Source organism: Calonectris borealis, chromosome 3 (genome assembly GCF_964195595.1).
Source record: "Calonectris borealis chromosome 3, bCalBor7.hap1.2, whole genome shotgun sequence".
Taxonomy (NCBI): Eukaryota; Metazoa; Chordata; class Aves; order Procellariiformes; family Procellariidae; genus Calonectris; species Calonectris borealis.
In genome coordinates this window covers 111,234,607-111,254,787 of record NC_134314.1, presented here as the reverse complement: position 1 = coordinate 111,254,787, position 20,181 = coordinate 111,234,607, and the positions used below count along the sequence as shown (strand labels likewise).

At 37.6% G+C, this 20,181-nt stretch overlaps 1 protein-coding gene across 3 annotated transcripts in view; it reads left to right on the top strand.

Moving 5' to 3' along the window:
* FBXO11 (F-box protein 11) overlaps positions 1-20,181 on the top strand; it is a 79,432-nt gene that overhangs the window by 28,475 nt on the left and 30,776 nt on the right. Inside the window, exons 2-6 of one of the 3 annotated variants that reach the window (XM_075147325.1) lie at positions 10,365-10,492; positions 10,616-10,697; positions 17,393-17,552; positions 18,862-18,991; positions 20,060-20,143. In XM_075147325.1, the coding sequence (XP_075003426.1) occupies positions 10,365-10,492; positions 10,616-10,697; positions 17,393-17,552; positions 18,862-18,991; positions 20,060-20,143 (584 nt within the window). The remainder of the gene's footprint in view (positions 1-10,364; positions 10,493-10,615; positions 10,698-17,392; positions 17,553-18,861; positions 18,992-20,059; positions 20,144-20,181) is intronic. The other 2 variants (XM_075147323.1, XM_075147324.1) reach the window with 2 other exon arrangements.

Below are 20,181 nucleotides of genomic sequence, written 5' to 3'. Positions count from 1 at the left end.
TAAAAAGTCAAGAATCAAACTAAGATTTTCTTGGTGACCCTCTGTTTTCCTAGTTACATTAAATCATATAAAGTGCTTAAGTTGATGGTTCCTGGTTCTTGATTATTATTATTGTCTTCCTTTGATGTAACATAATAGTAGGATACAGAAAGAGAAGAATGACAGCCAAACCCAGTAAGCTTTAGAGTACTATTAATGTATTTTTTTCCTCCTATTGCTTTTTCTTGGAGGAAATAATACTGACTGTACCCCCCCCAGCATACAGAAAGAATTGTCTGGCCTTTCATCTTGGTTGCCTTTTTTTTTTCCTTAGGATTTTTGCCACTGCAAGGCAGATCCATGACTGCCTTTCCTTGTCATGATAGGAAGTTCAGAAACTCTTTTTCATTCTGAAGAACCTTAGGAAATTCCTAGTTTAGTATATCAAAACTGCTTCTTGACATAACTAGGATCCAGCTGGGCCAATGTATTGATAGATGTCAGTCACTTCTGATGTAGAGTCCATATAAGGCAGATGGCTTTGCATGGCAAGTATCTCCAAATCTGCTACTACTCTTAGTAGCAGGAGATACTTACTTTTTTTTTTTTCCCTTTGCCTTGCCTATGTTACAGTGCTCTGCAGATGTGGCTTATGGCAGAGAAATCTGTGGGAGGCTTTCATTTCCTGAAAATTTGGTGAAATGATGGTGCCCTGAGATTATGTTTTACGGGAGTTATGCTTGAATAGTTGCAATAGTGTTTAGTCATAATGAGACTTGTAGCTATGTGGATTGTTTTATTACACATAAACTTGCCTGCCCTTTCAAGGGGAGCCATGTTTCTGTGAGCAAGGTTTCTCTTAGCTTCCCATGCATCACAAAACATCTCTGCAATCAGTTACGGGCCATAGAAAATTTGAAGTGTAAATTGTAGATGCATTAAGTGAGATCTCTGCATTCTCAATGAATTTACTCATTCCTATACTGTGGGTTTCCCTCCATTTTTTTCAAAGATACCAGAAACTCAAATGGATTAAAAATTAATAGTGTCATGCTCATTCTTTAGTTCCAGCAGTGCTAAAGGCAGTTACTCATGCAGGATGAGATTAGGCTGGAAATAATTGCCACCGGAAGTTAAAAAAGCCCAGGAATTTACAAATTTCTAATTAATTCTTTTTGGGGTTTATGGGTATCAAGAATATCCAGACTTACTCTAATTAAAGAATGTAAGCTTTCTGCTTCATAGCTCAGCTACTCTCTGCTTATTAGAAATAATCTATCCTCACAAATACCTCTTATTTTACATATGCTAGCTATAACATTTTTCTCAGAAAAATGTTATCTAGCCTGAGCCAGGCTGTCAGGCAAGATGGAAATACTGTTTTGCCTTAATGGCCATTCCATAAAACAAATTTACTTAATTGTCCCAGCTGACCCCAGCCAGAGTCTGCCCGCTTCCCAATACCTAAGTTTTGGAGGCTAGTTTTCATCCTATCAATGTCCAGCGATTTTACTAACCTTCTTCTCACTTCAGGGAAGTGAGTTCTCTGTTGGGTTTTGGTTTTTTTTTAAGTACTGGTGACTGCTTGGTTCAACAATTCCTCTGTGCCACCAAAGTGCACATGTTGTGGTCACTTTGGTGTTGCTATTGGAGGAGCTATCATTTCTTCCTGTCTGAGATACCATCTCCTGGTAAGGTGGGATTTTTGCAGGGAGGAAGAGGAAGAAGGGGGGGTTGTGTTTGGATTTTTGTTTGGTGTAATTTTCTGTCACTCCAAGGGTGCGCTCACAGGGTTGCATTCTCGCCTCTGTTCAGGCACCTTGAAGTACTGCCTGCAGTTAAAAGTATGGTGGTTGATCAGAAACATCTTTCTGGTCAATTGTGTTGCAGAACACAATGGGAATACTTGAACCTCTTTCAGTGTGTTTTTATTGTTGTCGCTGGCTATGCTTTTCTAGTGAGATGAAAGTTGCTGTATTTCAGCCAAAGAGAGGGATGACCTTTGACAGTGGTAACTTGACTACTCTAACAAATGAAGTGATATGACCAGGTATAAATTTTAATTAAATTGGTACTAGTTGGAAACTCGAGTCAGTAGTCAGGATAGACAGGAAAAAAATCAGCTTGAGTAATAAAGTCTGTTTTCTTTAGCATCACTCAGAAATATAATGAGGAAGGGCTGTTAAGCACTACGTAGGAAGGCTCTTAAACACTGTATATTCCCGAACCTTTAAAATCTACTTGGTCAGCTTTTTCGCTCTAGCATCAAGGAACCATGCAGCAAGGCCACCGCTTTGAAAGTATTGCTTTATTAATGAGAAATGCACCCAAAAAAGGGATCCGTGTCCCTTCTCAATGAAAGCTTGTCAGAGCAGGAGTCAAGCTGCCTATTAAGCAGGAAGGGAAGTTCTCTTAATAAAAAACTTGCAAAGCAGCCACCTGGAGACTTGTTTATTAGTTTGCTAAATGTTATAGACGATGCTGTAATACAATTATCATCAGTTTGGGAAAACAGTATAATTTAAAAAAATACCTAAGGAAAAATCTTATTCTAGTTTGTTGGTACTACTGTTTGAAACATGCTAGTGCTGATTATTAGAGCTGCTTGTTCTGCGAAGAAGATTTTCTTCCCTCTCTAAAATGAGTTACCTAACAAGCAGCTCAAGTATGCAGGTACTTGCACAATTATTCTGTATGTCTAATAAAAAAGTGCATGTTAATGTATTTTTTTAGAAATTCAGTCTTTAACCTGGTATTAAATATCTCTTTTGAGGGGGTGCTTGTGGAAAGAAACTAGAATTTTTCATCAAATCCTAGTTACCACTTTCTGCTCCTGGCTTCTGAAAAGGAAAATATTCTTCATAGTGCCTGGAGGGATTTTTAACTAGGGTTCACACATGGTTTTTGTGCTAGATGGTTTTAGACTATGAACTCCCTAGTGGACGAGGTTCAGAGATGTGAGTAGCTGTTTGATGGTTGATAATTTTTAAAGAAATATAGTTGGGGACAAGTTTTGGGCTTGCAGCCAGTTTATCTTTCCCAGTTGTCTCCTTTCACTTTCCGTCTGCTTTGTGCCAGCTCTAAGAACTTAAGTTTTTGCCTTGTGTATATAAGCTGTATTTTATTTTGAGGGTGCTAGTTGACCTAACAGGCCTTTGAGGGAGTGTTTTCTCTCCTGTCTGATTTGAGTGACCTGTGTAAGGATTGCTGTAGTGAGCTTCACAATGCGCTGAGGAGAAGAAACATCCGATCCTTAGAGAAAAGTTAATTTCCATTAGATACAGAGAGTAACACAAAAAATAATCTGAGCCTTAAGAAACTCTGTATGTAGATAGAAGCAGTAGTTACTTTTCTCCTTGTAGAAAACACGTTTAAATGTGTTGTAAAACTAATATGAGCTTTTGAGCAAATACACATGGAGTTGAGCATCTGATCTATTCTTATTCTTTTTAGGCCATCGTGACTGTACGACCTATTTCCAAAGAGTAATAAGCTATCTCATTTGGGTATCGATGTTTCAAAGCTTAAAATATAAAATCCAAAAAGGTGCTGTTTAATCCTTGGGATGGGGGGTGGTGTGGTGTGTGTTTTTATTTTGCTCTGTACAAATACCGAGACTTTTAGCTTAAAGCAGAATTTTTTTTCTCTCTCAATTTAAGAAATAATTTCCATACAGGAAAAAAAAATTCTAGGTAGTCCACATACTTTTTGTTTATCAAATAAACCATTACAAGTTACAATAAGTTTGTATATTGTTATATAATATATCTTTGGTTTATTATCAGTAAGAAATTGTATGTATATTTAAAATATTCTAGTAGTTAGTAATAGTTATTGTGTCTAGTTGTTGCTTCCCAGAAGACAGAATCTCTCTAATCCATATGGTGTTCAGTAAGTCTGATCTTTCTGTAGTCTTTGAGAAAGCATACATTTTTAATGTTAGGTCTGTCCCCTTTCCAAACTGAAAGCCTGCTACTCTGAGTGGAGATCTCTCTGAATCTTTTTCTTGCTGAGTCTCTTCCAGTTCCAAACAGCCTTGACTCCTGTCAGAGATTAATCCTTCTTGTTGACCTGTGCCATTAGAACCTTACAAAAATACCACCTCTTAGATTTTATCTTTATGTGAGTCAGGCTGCTTTGGATATTGCTTGGAAAATACTGCAGGGTTTCTTTCCATAATGAAAATTAAAATATATTACAGTATTTATTAAAGTCTCTTTCGTGTTAGTAGTAGATGAGTTTGCAGCTACTTCTTATTTTAATATCAATTTTTTTTTTTAATTAAACATAAAATGAAGGGAATTGCTGTATAGTGCCTTCTGTTTCTTTTAGGGTTGGGTTTTTTTGTGGGTTTGTTTGTTGGTTTTTTTTTTTGTTTTTTTTTTTTAAGTCCACTTTGAAGAAGTGGAACTTGACAGTGAAAGAACACCAAAATGCTCTTGCCTTTAGGACATGTTGGATCTGAGGTCAGTGAACTTTGCATGTTATCTTTCTCAGTTTTTGAGTTGTTTGGTTTTGTTTGTTTTGTGGTGGTATTCCTAGCTAGTGGCTTTCTCTTCAGAGAGATATTCAAATAGCTCTCAAAAGAAAATGATCTCCATTTCAAAAGCAACCGGCCATCCATAATTTAAACTAACCCTTAAATGCTGCCCTGAATCAATGGGAAAGCTTCTACTGGTGTGAGAAACTTTTGCTCTGAGATACGGAGTAGAACGTACCATTTCTATACTGTATCTGCTTTTAAGTGTCAGCCGCTTGTTGGGAGTGTTTGCAAGGACATAGGATGAGTGTCAGTCACACTATTGATACATACATTTATTTAACAGCTCACTCCTAGAGATTCTGCTGCTTAAAGAAAAATGGTGGGTGGGTGTGTTCTTGTTTTTTGGGTTGACAATTTGTTATGGAGATGCTCATGTTTTGCAGTTATTGTCTGTGCAAATACAGAACTCCTGCCTTGTATTTCTGTTCTGTAAGTCATTTTGCCTTTATTGCTATCTCTTTTGTGTGTACCTTCCTTTTCTACTCCCCTAAGCTTGTGTCGTCTTTTCTTCTCTGTTGCAATTTTAAGCTAATCCAGCAGTGAGGTAGTTGGAGCTGTCACCTCACAGGTTGGCAGTATGCCTTATCCACGTTTTGCCAAATATATGGCAAGATTTGCTCTACTAAAGCAACTGAGCTGTATCAGTTCACATTTTAGTTGCATTTCTCAGATTTTCTTCTAATTATTAAGATGGACAGTGTTGGGATTTTTGTCTTAATATATTGCTTATTATTTCATTCTGAAATGGCACCCATTCTACTTAAAACACTGTATGATGAACTGTTGTTACTGTTGAAATTTGTTTGATAGGCAAAATGAATCATCACTTCATTCAAACAGGTTCAGTATGGGTTAACTTTATTTTTCAGAGGTGTTCTTCTGGGGCCTACTCCGAATTTGATATGGATTTCTCTATTTTAAAACTAGTTGGTTATGTGTCTCACCATTTTCTTCCCCCAGTCTGCAGGAACAATTTCAATGCTGTGTCTGTTTGGGAATACCTGCCACCCCCCGCATTTTGCCTCTCTTGACTACAAATCTTTTTGTTTTGTTTTGTTCCCCCCTGCACCCCATTTTGGGAATATACAGAAAAACAGCAAAAAAAGTAAAATTGCAATGTTAAAACTAAGTGATTAAACACAGAGATCAGTGTATGAGCTTCCTCCCTTGAAACCCCCCTTTATTCTTTTTTTTCTGGTAAGAGTGTATTTTGGGGGGTTTAAATACGTTTTTTTTGGGGGGGGGTGGTGGTGCTTGTTTTTTGGTTGGTTGGGTTTTTTTTTAAAAAAAAAAGCTTTTATCAGCCTTACTGTCTTCACAACAGTTGTCAATATTTAAGATGACTCTTGAAAGTATTATCTGAACACGTGTAAGGTAGAAGTGAAACCTCATGCACATGCTTTTGTAGAGAAGATGGTATGGACATGACAAACTTTCTCTAACAGTGATCTGTGTGTTTTTGGTTTTTTTGGTTTTTTTTTGTTTTTTTTTTTTTTTTTAAATAAACTATTTTGACAATCCTTTGTCACCTTTCTGTAACTTACAATGTCTTCATGAAGCAAAAAAAATGTTTATGGTGTACTCTTTAAAGTACACACTTAAAAGTACACTTTAAAGTACACACTTCCATAGCATTTGTGTAAATGCAAGACAGTCTTGATTGATTATAGCAGTTGACAGAGTGGCAGATTAATTTTATTTTTATTTTCCTCCTGGAAGTATTTGTGCTTACTGGTCTTTTGTGGGTGTTAAAGCTTGTAGTGCTATGGTTCAGGTTTCATGAGCCATTTTGAACTATCAGGTAAGATACTTCTCAATTTAAATTTAGGTTTTGACCTGTCAGTGTCACTAAGTTTTTAATTTGCAATAAGCATGATTTTGTTTGAAATTATTTTATGGTACCATATGATATAATTGGTGCAAAATATTCAGGTAAATGTTTATTTGAGAGCAGACTCAGCTTAATTTAATCTCTTAAAAACTGCAAATGTATTGACTTGATTAAAACTGTGACAGCATCTGGCAGTCATTTCAGCAGGTGTTTGTATGAGGATATTAATATTACACACACACTCCCTCAGATTTGTTTATTGACTTTTATACTTCTACCATCAACAAATGCGATTATAATGCCTTTTATTTATGTTATTAGGTGCAGTAGCTGATACTGTTATGCTTTAAAATAGGGTTTTTCAAAATATTTTGGAGTCACTGAGGTTCTGTATTTTAAAGTTGATTTTTCCCCTTTAAAGTATGTCTGTTATGTGAGTGTGTTTTTAGGGGAGGATTTTCAAAATACAGCTCTTGGAGTTCTCAGTCTGTATTATGAGTGTTGTCATGTTGCTTGCTCAGGGAAGGGTAATGTGCAGTCTTCAGGAAATACTACTTGCTGAGAAGTGTTTGTCTGAAAGCTAGCACAGTAGCTGGTTTAGTCTGTTCAGAGCTTACAGCAGAGCATTTGGAAGGCTAAAAACAAGCACCATAACAGATCACTTAAGACTTTCAGGTTTCCTGATAGTGTTTCACTTGACAGTAACTACACAGGCCGCATTTGGAAAAATATTATCAGTTTTTATTGTTCCTGAAATGTTAGAAATCTATGCAGAAGCTGGTCAGCTCCTCAGAAGTGTGACAAAAACTGCTGGTGAGAAGTCAGTCATCTAACTCACCTGACTCTCATTATCCTTCTATAGCCAGCAAATTACCTGTGCACAATTAGCAGGTTTGTGGCAGGGCCAGGTTGGAGGCTCTTGGTTTCTGAAGCACTCTCCTCCCCCTGAGCTGCTCTCGCAATATGTGAGCCGCTGTCGCGATATGTTCCATGTGCACTGCCGCATGGACTGGTGCCTCCAGGCTGGCATTGCTCGGCAGCCTCGGGCACCTTGGCACGCATGCGCCCTGGGCACTCTTCTGCTTCCCACATGCTGCCTGGATTCGTGCTTTCCCCTGGTGCCCTTCTCTCATCTTCCTTGCCGCTCGGATGGAAAACAGGAAGATTTTAATTCTTGTGATACCTGCTGTGAATCTGAGTGAATGCGTGCATATCCCCTAATGTCATTTGTGCTAGAAAAGTGATCTTCGAGCGGGACTCCTGCCATCCTCCTAAATCCACTGCAAGAAAATGAATACATTTCTTTGCTGCTTAGCCAGTCCTTCAGTGTTTCAGCCAAACTGACCTTTACTTCCGTTTTCCCCCACAGGCTTCTGCCTTCTCTTTCCAGCAGTAATACGTTTTGTCCTTAGTGGCCTCCACGGGTTTACTTCTAAGGAGCTGATTGGGGTTTGTCTCTGCCCTTTTCATCACCTAGCGACGGATCAAAATTCTGTGCTTTGATTTTTATTTTTCTTTTTTCCTATTTGCTTATTATGCTTTTGCTGTGTTTCATGTGGCAATTTTGAACTATTGTACTGACCATCCAGAACAGGAGGAAAAACCCCGCCGTTCTGACAGTCATTTTGTGTCTTCCATGCAAAAGAGGGGAACAGGCTTAAGACAAGACACTCAAAATCCCTGAGAAGCATGCTTCTGGGGGATGTTAGCAACAGAAATCATAATTACTGTATCAGGTCGTAAGTAGAAATAAGGGGTGCGAAGTAGATGTATGCTGCAGTGTTTGAGAACGTTTGGGTGTTTTGCGAAGAGAGAGCCTTGCTGCTGGCGGTGGCTGCCTGAATTCCTCCTGGCAGGGCCCACTTCAGACCCACAGCTCCTTTTCTGCTCTGGTGTGCGAGGGAGGGCTGGGAACTCCCCTGTAGCAGCTCCTCTCTTCCGCCTGCTGATATCTTGTTAAATTGGTAGGGCTTTTTTGATCAGAGATGAAAAGAAACAAGTAAAATTAGGCGACTGAATTGTGAGCATGCAGTGGATCTGCTCTGGGGTCAGCAACCTTCCACAAGCGCACGATGCCAACACCAGGCCAGACACTCCTTCACAGGAAAATGCGCTGCAGTTCATCTATCGATGTCCTTTAGGTTTTTTGCATAATGCATAAATACTTAGCCTTTATGGGTAGAGGTGTGTCATGTAAATAGCAGACGGGGAGAGAGAGAAGTGAGCTAGCTTCTAGCCGAAGTTACGGAGGTTGCTCTCTTTTAAAATGTAGTGGTTTTTTGGTAGAAGCTTCACAGTTCACTTCTGTCCTTAAAAACCTGTGCTGTTGCTGCAAAAGGGGTGGTGGTTCTTCCCAGTCATGTGGGTCTTGTCCCCTCCTTGTGGCTACGCTGAGCCGGACCAGCTGCTGGGCTGGCAGAATCATGGAGGTACTTCTTGCAGGGTTAGTTTTCAGGTGGATTAATGAGCTGATGACAGTCTCCTACATTGACCTGAGCTGACTGTGTGAAGTTGCACACATACCACCAGCTAACTTAAGCTTTTTGCCAGCTTCTGTCCTCTATTTAGATGTCCTGGCAATGTTGTGATCATAAACAATGATGTTTATGATACATGGCAAAGTTTGCAGTTTATAAATACCTGCTAAAGTAGAGGAAAAATTGGGACCAGAATAGAGCAGGAGGACACTGAAATAGCTTTTTCTTCAGAGTTTTGTTGGTTAGTTGTCATCGATGTAGCAGCTTGGACTATGATGGCATGCATAATCCTGTATAAATGCAATGTTCTGTAATTTATGTCAAAAAAACCCGAAACAAAAAACCCTTAGGAAAAGCATGAGATTAAAATTTTGAAATGTAAGGGAATCTTTAGAACGTTTAAAATGGCTTTTCTTTGTGTTTTAACAGACTGGTTTAATATTTGAAGGGTAGGGCGTTTTTATAGTGGTGTTTTTTTTGATATCAGTCTCTCTTCACCCCAATATATTCAGGAAAACTGCTTACTCTACAGTATTCCTTTTCTGACTATCACTTTTACGTCATGTTTTACCCTGTTTAAAAATGAAAAAGCAGTTAAAACGAAAAGGAAGTCCAAAATCCTTTTCTCACAGTTAAGCATCTGCAGAAAGTATACCTTTTACTTAAGTGGAGCTGTGCTTTAATTTATTTTCTATATGGTTTTTGTTCTGGCCTTTTAAAAATTCTTGTGACTTTATTATGTGATGTTAGTTGTAGGGCGTGCAGTGATAAGTAATTATTCCTTGCTTGTTTCAAGTATGTTCCATAAATCTATGAACATGGAAAATTGAAACTAATGAATCAAAAACTGTTAAAATTATACTCCACACACTCTCTACATTTTTTTTTTTTTTTTAAAGGGCAGGGAGAAAATATACTCTTACTTTTCTATAATATAGAATAATGATAGGAATTTTATTAATTCATTTATTAATTTCCTAAATTAATTAATTTAGGAAAACAGAATCTATGTATTTAAAGCTACCTCCATTTTACGGAAGGATTTGTATGCTGGCCTGGGCTATTCCTGAAATGTTTGGGGAAAATTCTGCCTTGAGTTTTGTACTAAATGCTATGTTTACTAAAGGATTTCTTGATAACATCTGGTTAATAATTGAAACTCCAGTGTTCCTTGTTATGCTGATAGTGTTAGGTGAAAAATTTGAGGTAATGAGGTGATGGAATTAGCACAGTGATTTACATGCTTGCAGAAAAACTGACAGCCTAAGTTTCTGGGGTTTTGTTGGTTTTTTTAAAGCAGCTTTTGGTATAGGTGCTGTGTACATATGGAGAACATAAGTTAGTTCATGTGTACTTTCTCATGTAATTTTATGTATGCTGTGTATATTCTGATTTTTCACTAAAAGTTCTCTGTGCTCTAGCACTTCCTCCCCACCCTCCTGACTGGATGTATTTATCTGAAAATTTCAGTAGCATTTTTCTAAATGCTACAAAACTACAATTCTAATTAGCAAATTTCCTTTTTTGTTGACAGATGATGATGTACCTGCAGATATGGTTGCAGAAGAATCAGGTCCTGGTGCACAAAATAGTCCATACCAACTTCGCAGAAAAACTCTTCTACCTAAAAGAACAGCTTGCCCTACAAAGAGCAGTATGGAGGTAACTTTTGTTTGTTTGCTTTTAATTGTAAAGTAAATCTTACTGTTTCAAGAATAGGAAGCTAATTAGTACTTTTCATAAGTTACCTAATGACTGAACTAATTCTTAGTTATTTCATTAAAGGGTGCCTCCACTTCAGCTACAGAAAACTTTGGTCACCGAGCTAAGCGTGCTAGAGTATCTGGAAAATCCCAGGATTTATCAGGTAATAACTTTTTGTACAAAAAAGGAGGTGGGGGAGAAGGGGTGGAGACATTTTGACTTCACGCACACACCCCCACACACCATGCCGAACTTATTTTTCCTGTCTGTTCTCCACCTAAGAAACAGTAGTGAAAAAAAACCTATAAAGTTATGCTGAACTTCAAATTTAGAAGCATGATTTTAATCTGATTTTTAGAATCTGGTCCTTTAGTCTACCTGCTTTACTGCAGACATGTTGGTTTGGGGTTGTTTGGGGTTTTTTGGGGTTTATTTTGGTTTTGTTTGTTTTTTATTCTCTTCAAAGAGCTGTGTAGTTGTATCCAAGCTGCTGTTAGAAGCAGTAATGCTGCAGTGGTGCAACACTCTGACGAGGCTTATTTACCATTTCTCATATTGATGGTATTATTCTAGTATATTGTTTAGAGGTAGTTTTGGTATGTCATTGTAGCACTTCATTTTGGAGAGAGGGAGAGAGTTTGTGTGTGTTTATAAATAAAAAATACACCTACATACATATAGGTACATATTTCACGCACATATACAGTATATGTACATTATATAATAAACACATACGTGCAATACATGTGTATATAAGTATATTGTGTGTGTGTGTGTATTTTTATTTGTGTACACACACATACACATATATAGGCACACATATCCTACTTGTTCTTTTTTCTACGTCATTTTTCAGTCTCTCTGCTTCTACCCCTTTTTGTCTCCTGACACACTCTTTAGTTCCAGGAGATCTGCTCTCACTTTTCCCTGGAAAATCAACACCAACACTTGCCAGCTCCCATTGATGTGGTTTCTGTTGCTTTTCTTGGGGTTTTTTTAGTCCATGTCTCCCTTAACATTGTGAATTAAAACTGAGCAGCTGGCGCAAAGCTTTGGTCCGTTTTCATTGCTGCTTTGAATTCTGTTCTTTTTGGCTTCTCACCTTCTCCATAGTGTAGATTTTATCTTTCAAACCCTCTGTCTCTTTCCCTGTCTTATTCTCCCCACCCACCCCCACGCCCCCCCTTGATTAACTCTTTTATTTTCAGCAACTGTTTAAGAATCATTTAACCTCAGATTTATATTCTTGAAATAGCCAGGACCAACTAAATACCAACCTATGTCATTCTAATTCCAGTTTCATTTCCTGCTTTGATATCTGAAGCCTTGTGCAAAGTCATCTTGTCATAGACTCGGTTTCTCTTGCCAGTTTTTAGGTTTTTTCCAAGGTCATTCACTTTTGATGTGTTCTTCATTACACTTTTACTCACCTCCTTGCTTTAGTGAAGGTATGTAACTCACCTCCTCACTTTAGTGAAGGTATGTAATTTCACTCGAGTCCTATAGTACAGATTACAGCATGAATGACACTAATTTCCAAAGGAATTCTCCACACTTTTGCTGCGCATTCCTTTTGTTACATTCTTGAGCACATGTGGGGAAAGTACGGGGATTGTGGAGGCTTCTCGAGCATGGAATTATGAGAGGAATTGTAAACAATGATTTTATAATTGTACTTTTAAGATTGTATTCAAACCAGTCTCAATCTAACAAGGGAGTGTCCTTCTCAACCCATTTTCTATTAACCTTTTTCCCAGTATGGATGATGGTTATTTTTTATTTTCCCTATTGAGTTTTTGAGATACTCCTCTAAATTTGTGCAAGTATTGATTACGGTGAGATTTTTTTTTTCTTTCTTTCTTCCCCTGGTTTTTGTTAGCACAGATAATGATAGCTGTTGTGACTGAGTTGTATGCATGAGACTTTCTGGATTGTCATCAGTGGAGATTGTATATTGTCATCTGGAACATATAGCTGTTTAATTTAGAACTATAGATGAAATAAAGGCGTGGGACTGGAAACATAGGAAAATGTCGTGGTGGAGAACCCTTCCTTCTTGTATGGACTCTGAGTTGAGGAAAATTTGGCAGAGATGAAACGAGAAACGCCAGTCAGTTAGAGCTTCCAACTGGACTGGAGCCAGTAGTTGGAAAAACAGAAGACTATTCCTTGTTTTAATACTGATTTCAGAATTAGTGCTGCTGAGAGGGAGTTGCCATTTCAAATTGTAAGGGGAAAAAAAAATCCGTCTCAGATACTGTCAAGAAGAACACATTAGAATTTTGAAATATTGATATGGGTTTTTTCTGTTATTTGCAACACTGTCCTCCAGTGGTCTCTGCAGTGGACAATGACTTCTTCAATCCTGAGGCAGAAAGATTAATGAATATACAAGAATCTTGATGAGAAAGCAACACATTATAGAAAATATGTAAATAATTTTTCACTTAAACTCTTAAGTAGAATACAAAAAATGAAGAAACCAAAAATTTAGATAAGAAAAAGGTATGATGAAGCTGTGCTGCTTACATCAGAAATGACTGGTGAACATACAAATTCAGCACTTGTTTGACATCTGTAGAAAACATTTTCAGCTTTTAGATATTATTGATCCAAGTATTTGTATCATATGCTAATATAATATTTCTTGATTTACAGAAAGATTTAAATGTAGTATATTCTGACTGTTTCCATACGTTACCTCAACTATAAATGTGTGCTGCTGCTTATCGGGGTATTTCACAGTCGTCAGTACCACTTGTCTCGTCATGTCATTTTAATCCAGGGTTTTAATCATTTGACATACTCTTCCTTTTTGTTTATTACTGCGTAGGTTTTTTCCTTTCTTGCTTTAAGATCACTACATTTGCATATCTGTTTTATACCGGGCAGTTCTTGCTGACTTTTAACCATCTTCAGAAGACTTCAGTTCAGAGACAAGTAATTTCTTTCTTTTCACTGAACTACGGAGTTGCAGTAGATACTGAGACTCTAGGTTGCTGGATCACTCGTTGATTGTTCCGTACATTAGGTACATGCACATTTCATAGTTCACAGAACTTACTGCCTTTTTAAATTTATTTTTTACTTTTCCTCTTGATTTATAAGATATTTTTCCAGGAACACTGCATGCTATGTTTTCTGACATATTTCTATTTCTTAACAAGAAAATATTTTTACTAAATGCCTCCTTATGGAACAAAAGCTATTTGTCTCCATCTTCTCCACCAAAATAGACAAAAAAGGTATCCATACAAGACATAATTTACAATTCGGGATTCATGGGATGGCATTCTTGGTCTTTGTGCAAAAGGTAATTCACTTTCAGGCAGCTTTCCCTGCCCTTTGTCTTGGTATTACTATACTAGTTTCTGTCTACTAAATGATCAAAATTGAAACTGAATTAGCTTCACGCATATCCTGTGGAAAGAGAACAACATAACCAGCTGTGTTTCTAATTTTCAGTTGTCTCATATATTAACACTTTATTAACACTTTATTAAAATCATAAATAGTTCAACTGTCAACTTATGTTAGGGCAAAGACAAAGGTTGGTGATGACCTCTTGCACTTTGTTTTTATTTTTATTCTTTTCTATTTTTAACACTTACTTGGAAAACTGTCGATTTTTTTTTTCTTTGTAAGAGTATGCATTTTGTACTTAACCTTTCACTCTGTCAATAGGCATAAAACTGTCAGGAGTAGCAGCACACGAGTTTCTGATTTGGTGGCCAGGCAAATCTTTAAAACTGTTTCGGCTTATTTTTGTAAACTGGGAGGAAGAACATATTGAATGCATCCTTGCTTTGACAGATTACTAAAAGATACCCAATATGTGAAGTGTGAAGTTATAAAATAAAAGCATGGAGTTCTGTCTTGGACCAGAGGATATTTAAGTCTTCACATTAAGAAGTGAATTAGCTTTTTCAAATTATACTGGAGAATTCCACTTAATCACTCTATCACTGATTTGAGTGGAGAAATCTTAAATCAACCCCTCCTTAATTGAACAGAAGGGCAATTTAAATTAAATCTCTCACTTCTACAGGATTTTGAATAAAGGTGGGTGAGGATAGCAAACACCTGTAAAATCATCATCTTCATTTTGCAAGCAGTGCCTAAGTTTCCAAGTAAATACAACTTGAAAAATTGCAGGGGGTGGGTTTATTGTGGCTTTTTTTTTTTTAATTGCAAGAAGTTTTTTGATGCTTTCAAAGTTGATCCCTGCCCCTTGCAGTAAGGAAACGCATTTGGATTTCAATTTTCATTTTGAGATAGAGCCTAGGGAGGAAAATGGGAGTATGAACTGTTGAGCAATGGGAGGCACTACACTAATGAACTCTCCTCTTCAATAAAAAATTAATCAAGGTCCTAACATATATAAACCTAAAGGAAGAAAAAATTCTGCAGGTTCTTTAGGGAAGTAACTGATGGTCTTGGGAAGAAGATCAAATCGTATGCCTCAGGGATTTGTGTGTTAAAAGGAGAAGAAGGTTGTGGAGGGCTTGTGAGGATTTACAGTTTTCTGCTGTATTACAAGCTGAAATGCGATGTTGTGAATGCAAGGCAGTATCTCCAGATCTAACTGGAAAGCTACCAGAAAAAGATGAATTCAGAAGCAATGTCCAATTATCCTGTGATGCGTTTCAAGGGTAATTAGGACTGTAGAATGAATTGCTGCGGCCTGTTTGACACAGGAAGGAACCTTTATATCTCCAGTGGAAAAGGACCTTTTTAAAAACCAATATTGATCATGCATGTAACGTTTTTTGGTGATGCCCAACCATACTCGCCTTACGGACTGCTGATATATGCTTTGGGCTCTCCAAGTGTCTCTTGAGCATAAGGCCTTTCCAGACTACTTGCTTTTTATTAGTTTTGCTAATTTACTGGCTTCAGCCTGGCTCACAAGGTTATTCTGGTTTTGTTTTGTTTTCTGAATAAAAATAATTTTTTTATCTGGCATTAATAACACTGCTGCTGAAGGGAACTGTCTTGGCCAGCTTCTGGACATTTATGCCTGTCCCCTTCCTTGTGCCCCTGCTAGCGCTTCGGTAGCTTGCAATGAACTACAAAAAGGAGCTGATCCATAAAAAAGTTTAGTTTGGAGGAGGATGGGTAAGGATGAAGAAAAAAAAAATCTGGTTTATTCTGTCCACGGTCAGTACTACCAACATAAAGGATACTTTGGGAGCAAATAGCTGTGGGCATGTGGAGTGGTGAGACGCATCCCTTTTGTACAGCACAGATTTTTGTTGGATTAAAGTGGCATGTACCTATGGCTTATGACTGTAAGCTGTGTTACTGTTGAGAGCAGCCATCAGTCAATTGGATAAATGCCCTCCTAGCATCTTAGAGGAAATCGGTGTTTGTGAATCACCAAGGTGACATTCATACAATGGTGCAACAAGGAACAGGTTCAGGGAAAGTCACTGCAAAGTCAGTAATATTTCAGAATTTCTGCTAACTGGTCTGACCACAGATGTGGGCATGACACACTAGAAAAACAGCTTTAGTGAGTTCTCTCATAGTACACAGGTTCTGGTGATGTGGTCTGTAGACCACAGTTTAGCATCTTCATAAAAGCTGCAGTTCTGGTCCTTGCAGTTTACGTCTTCTCACTCTTCTAGCTGGAAATAACGTAGTTATTTGTGCTGCTTTGCCCAGGGAAGACTTGGGGCTTATCTTTTTCTTTTTTGTGTGTGTGTGTAATCCTCACATGGAAACTATTTTTCAGAATGTTATTCCCTCAAATTTAGGAGGTCATCTTTCTGAGGGTCACTTTAGTAGTCTTCCTGTAGTAGCCAAAATCACGATCCTATTGCTCCCTAGGTTCAGATTTCTAGGAGAAAATGAATAATGCAAGGGGCATTACATGGATGTAACTGCATTATGAATGTAGCAGGAGCTTTTAATGCCTTGCATACAAGTCCTCTAAATTTTGAAAGCTGTTCTGTACAGTTCTGCCTGAGAAAGGATCCTAGAGACAATAACTAAACAAGTGACCTGTGCAAACAGAACTCCCCTGCTGTGGGGATACCTGCCACAGAAAGGTCTCCTGAGAACACAAACTACAGGTGGGGGCTTCCTGTATGAACTGTCTATGTAGAGAGCGCATGCGCCCAAGAGCAGGGGTTTAACAAAGAGCACTCACGTCCACACAATCATACGACAATGCCACTTTCTCAAACCTCCCTCAAGAAATACAACATCTGGCAAGGCTACAACACTTCTTCTGGCTTAGATTTTTCATTTAAAAGAAAGAGTATAAGTGGGAGTAAGTGGAAGGAGGAGGCACTGGAATTATTGCTGGCTACTGGTTTCCTGCATCCCAGACGTCCTTTTTTCTAATGTATTCACTGTGGGAGAACAAGGAAGTTTTACTAGTAGTTTTTCCAGACAGTGACTATTTCTGAGTAAATTCTTTAGTGTTTGAAAACGTTTGCAGAGATTTTTACTTTGGGACTGGATTATTATTATTATTATTATCATCATGTGGATAATATGGGTTAATTGAACGACAATGAAGCTAATAGCAGTGAGGAGCCAGTATATCTGGAACATGCACAGTAGCCTACTTAATGTCTGCAATTGTATGCAGATTGATTCCTCCGACAGAAAAGGTGAACTAAAAAGTTTTGAAAGAGGACTTGAAGTCTATAACTTCTACCTGACTCCAGAGTCAAAAATTTACCTCTTTTTTTTGCCTTTAGATTTAGATGAAATGTACTTCAAAAAAAAAAAAAAAGCTGCTTTGAGATCCTTGGCGTTTTAAATGGGGAATCTTTCAAATGGCAAGTTGGTGATCTATTTTGGTCAGAATTTTGGCTGGTTAAATATGTCAATAATCTTATATAGATTACTGTTTAATAGCAGCACCTGCAGAACAATATCTTCAGGAGAAGTTGCCAGATGAAGTGGTTCTAAAGATCTTCTCCTACCTGCTGGAGCAGGATCTGTGTAGAGCAGCTTGTGTGTGTAAACGCTTCAGTGAGCTGGCTAATGATCCAATTTTGTGGTAAGTGAAAAGCTATTCCTCATTATCTTCAGAAATATTAGAAGTGCTGCACAAGATGCCAGTAGAAAAATTGGAATGTTGGTTGCAATTAGTTGAATTAAAACCAATTGTGTTTTAATGTCTGGTTTACTTAAGCATTATTTGTTACTTATGAATATCTGATTATATGTGTTAAACAGTAAAACCTTTGATTCTCTAGTAGTGTAGATACTAGTTAAATAATGGCTGTTTTAAAAAATCAGTGAGGTATTCCTTCAGTAGCCGCCTCTTTCCTTCTTCCTCTCTTTAACTTTTTTCAGGCTTCTGTGGGGATTGTTACTTGACGCAAAAGAAATGACACATTTCTTAATGTTAGATGCAAGTTTTGTCTGGTGTTACTTAGAGTTTTTGGTTGGTTGGTTGGTTTGGTTTTTGTTTGTTTTGTTTAATGTTTGGATACTCAGGCTGTTTTCCCCCATATGAAGCCACCCTACCCCTGGGTTATTGAGAGCTTGGATAAATGGAATCTAAATTTATAATTTTTATAAGGGGAAAAATAACGTTATGTTTCGTGGGCTGTTTTTTTTAAATAAAGATTAAGACTTAAAGAAAAAGAACAAAATTTGAATAAAACATCATGAAAATGCCTCCCCCCCTTCCCCCCCCCCAAAGACAGTATTGGGGATATTTTGTCAGATGAATTCTGGGATTCGGTGGCATCCCGTAAGTTTTGGGCTTAATATCAGCAGGCTCAGACACTGCAATTATTTGTATTCTGGCACTAACCAAAAGAATCCAATTGTTGTGTGCTTCGTGTGCTATTTTCTTCTTTTTAATCTGTCCACTGATGAAGTCTCTTTGAAATACAGTGCATCATTTGTTCTCTGTGACTGCATTTTTTTTCAGCCTTTTTTTGGCAAGATGAGGAAGAGGTAGTGGCACACTTTGTCTTAAATTTTGTTATTCTTATGCTACTAGCTTTCGTCAGTGTTAAAGCAATGCTGTAGTTAATATACAGTTAGACTCTGATTCCACAAACAGTGTAACTAACTGCTTAAATTTCTTCATGGAAATTACATGTTGAGAATTCTTTTGCTTGGATCGTGAAACACGTGTCAAAATTTTTCTTAAAAGAACACAGTCAGTCCAACACAAAAACTGTTTTGGAAGTGTTTTAAAGTGGTTGGTACTGATCTTGGTCAAATTCACTGTCACAGACTGGCAAATGCTGTTGGAAAACCCCAGGTTTTAATATTTGCTGTGTTATATTAAAATGGAAGAGTTATCAGAAATACATTCATTTTCTTTTCTGCTTGATGCTTCTGCTCAGGAAAAGATTATATATGGAAGTATTTGAGTACACTCGTCCAATGATGCATCCTGAACCTGGTAAATTTTATCAGATTAATCCAGAAGAATATGAACATCCAAATCCCTGGAAAGAAAGCTTTCAGCAACTGGTAACAGTAGTATTCATTCATATTCCAATTTAAAGATGGTTTATAAAAGTAAAAACCCCAACTTCTGAAATGTGCCTGACAATAGTAATTATTTTAGTTTTAGACTTTAAATAAGATGATGGGACGGGGGAGGTGTGGAGAGATCCTTGTATTGTGTTATGCAATAGGGGATATCTGAAGTTGTTTCCTGTTTTGAGGCACACTTCAGGGAGACACGTCATGGTAAAGTGGAGTGCTTGAGCATCCAGCTCTTCTGTCTTAGGTTTTCCTCGTGTTTTGCATCACTGAAATTCTGTGGAAGAGATTGTCATGGTCTGTGGCTCATAGATAAACTTCAAATATATTGTTGTTGTCATATATCATTAAACCAGTGTGCGTGCTGGTTATCAGATTCGTATGCATCTTCCTCTTCTAAACCAAACAGTATACTGGTAATACCACTGGGGCTTAAATAGTGATTTACAGCTGACGTGACTGGAGCTAAACAAGTTACCTTTAAGGCATGTGATTGAACCTCTAATCCAAAGTGTAGAAGGTATTGTAAGAATGGCTGGGCATGATATTTGGAAAACATAAGGCAAATAAATATCAAGGTGAGTGCATTATACAATGCTGTATGTAATTGGTTAATGAAATTCTGAAGCTTGTTGAGGACAAATACTTGATTTGGCTTCTTTGTTCAGTACTCAATCAAAAGTGAAGGTATGGGATTCTTTTTTTCCTCACCATATAAATGCAGTTTGTTTTGTGGCAAGCTGCTAGAATATCAAAAGATGGAAATAAGAACATCTGTTGTGGAGTGGATAAGGTACATGAAGCTTTTCAGTCACTTAGAGGCTTCTGGCTGTGTAAATAGATTAGCCTCTTGGTTTAGTTGATCGCTCAGACTTTTTTTGTTGCCATTTCAAATTGGGTGCCTAATATGGAAGGTCAGAATATGATCCTTACTTCCTGGAACAAACTGGTATCAGCAAATGGCTTGTTAATTAGGGGAGTAGTAGATCTCTTGTCTGTGCGTTCAGATCCCCCTATCTGCAAGCTTATCATAAACTATTTTCCTTGTTTCAGTACAAAGGAGCACATGTAAAGCCAGGTTTTGCTGAACACTTCTACAGTAATCCTGCAAGATACAAAGGAAGAGAAAATATGTTGGTATGTTTCTAAAGCAGTTCTTAAGAATATTTATATAT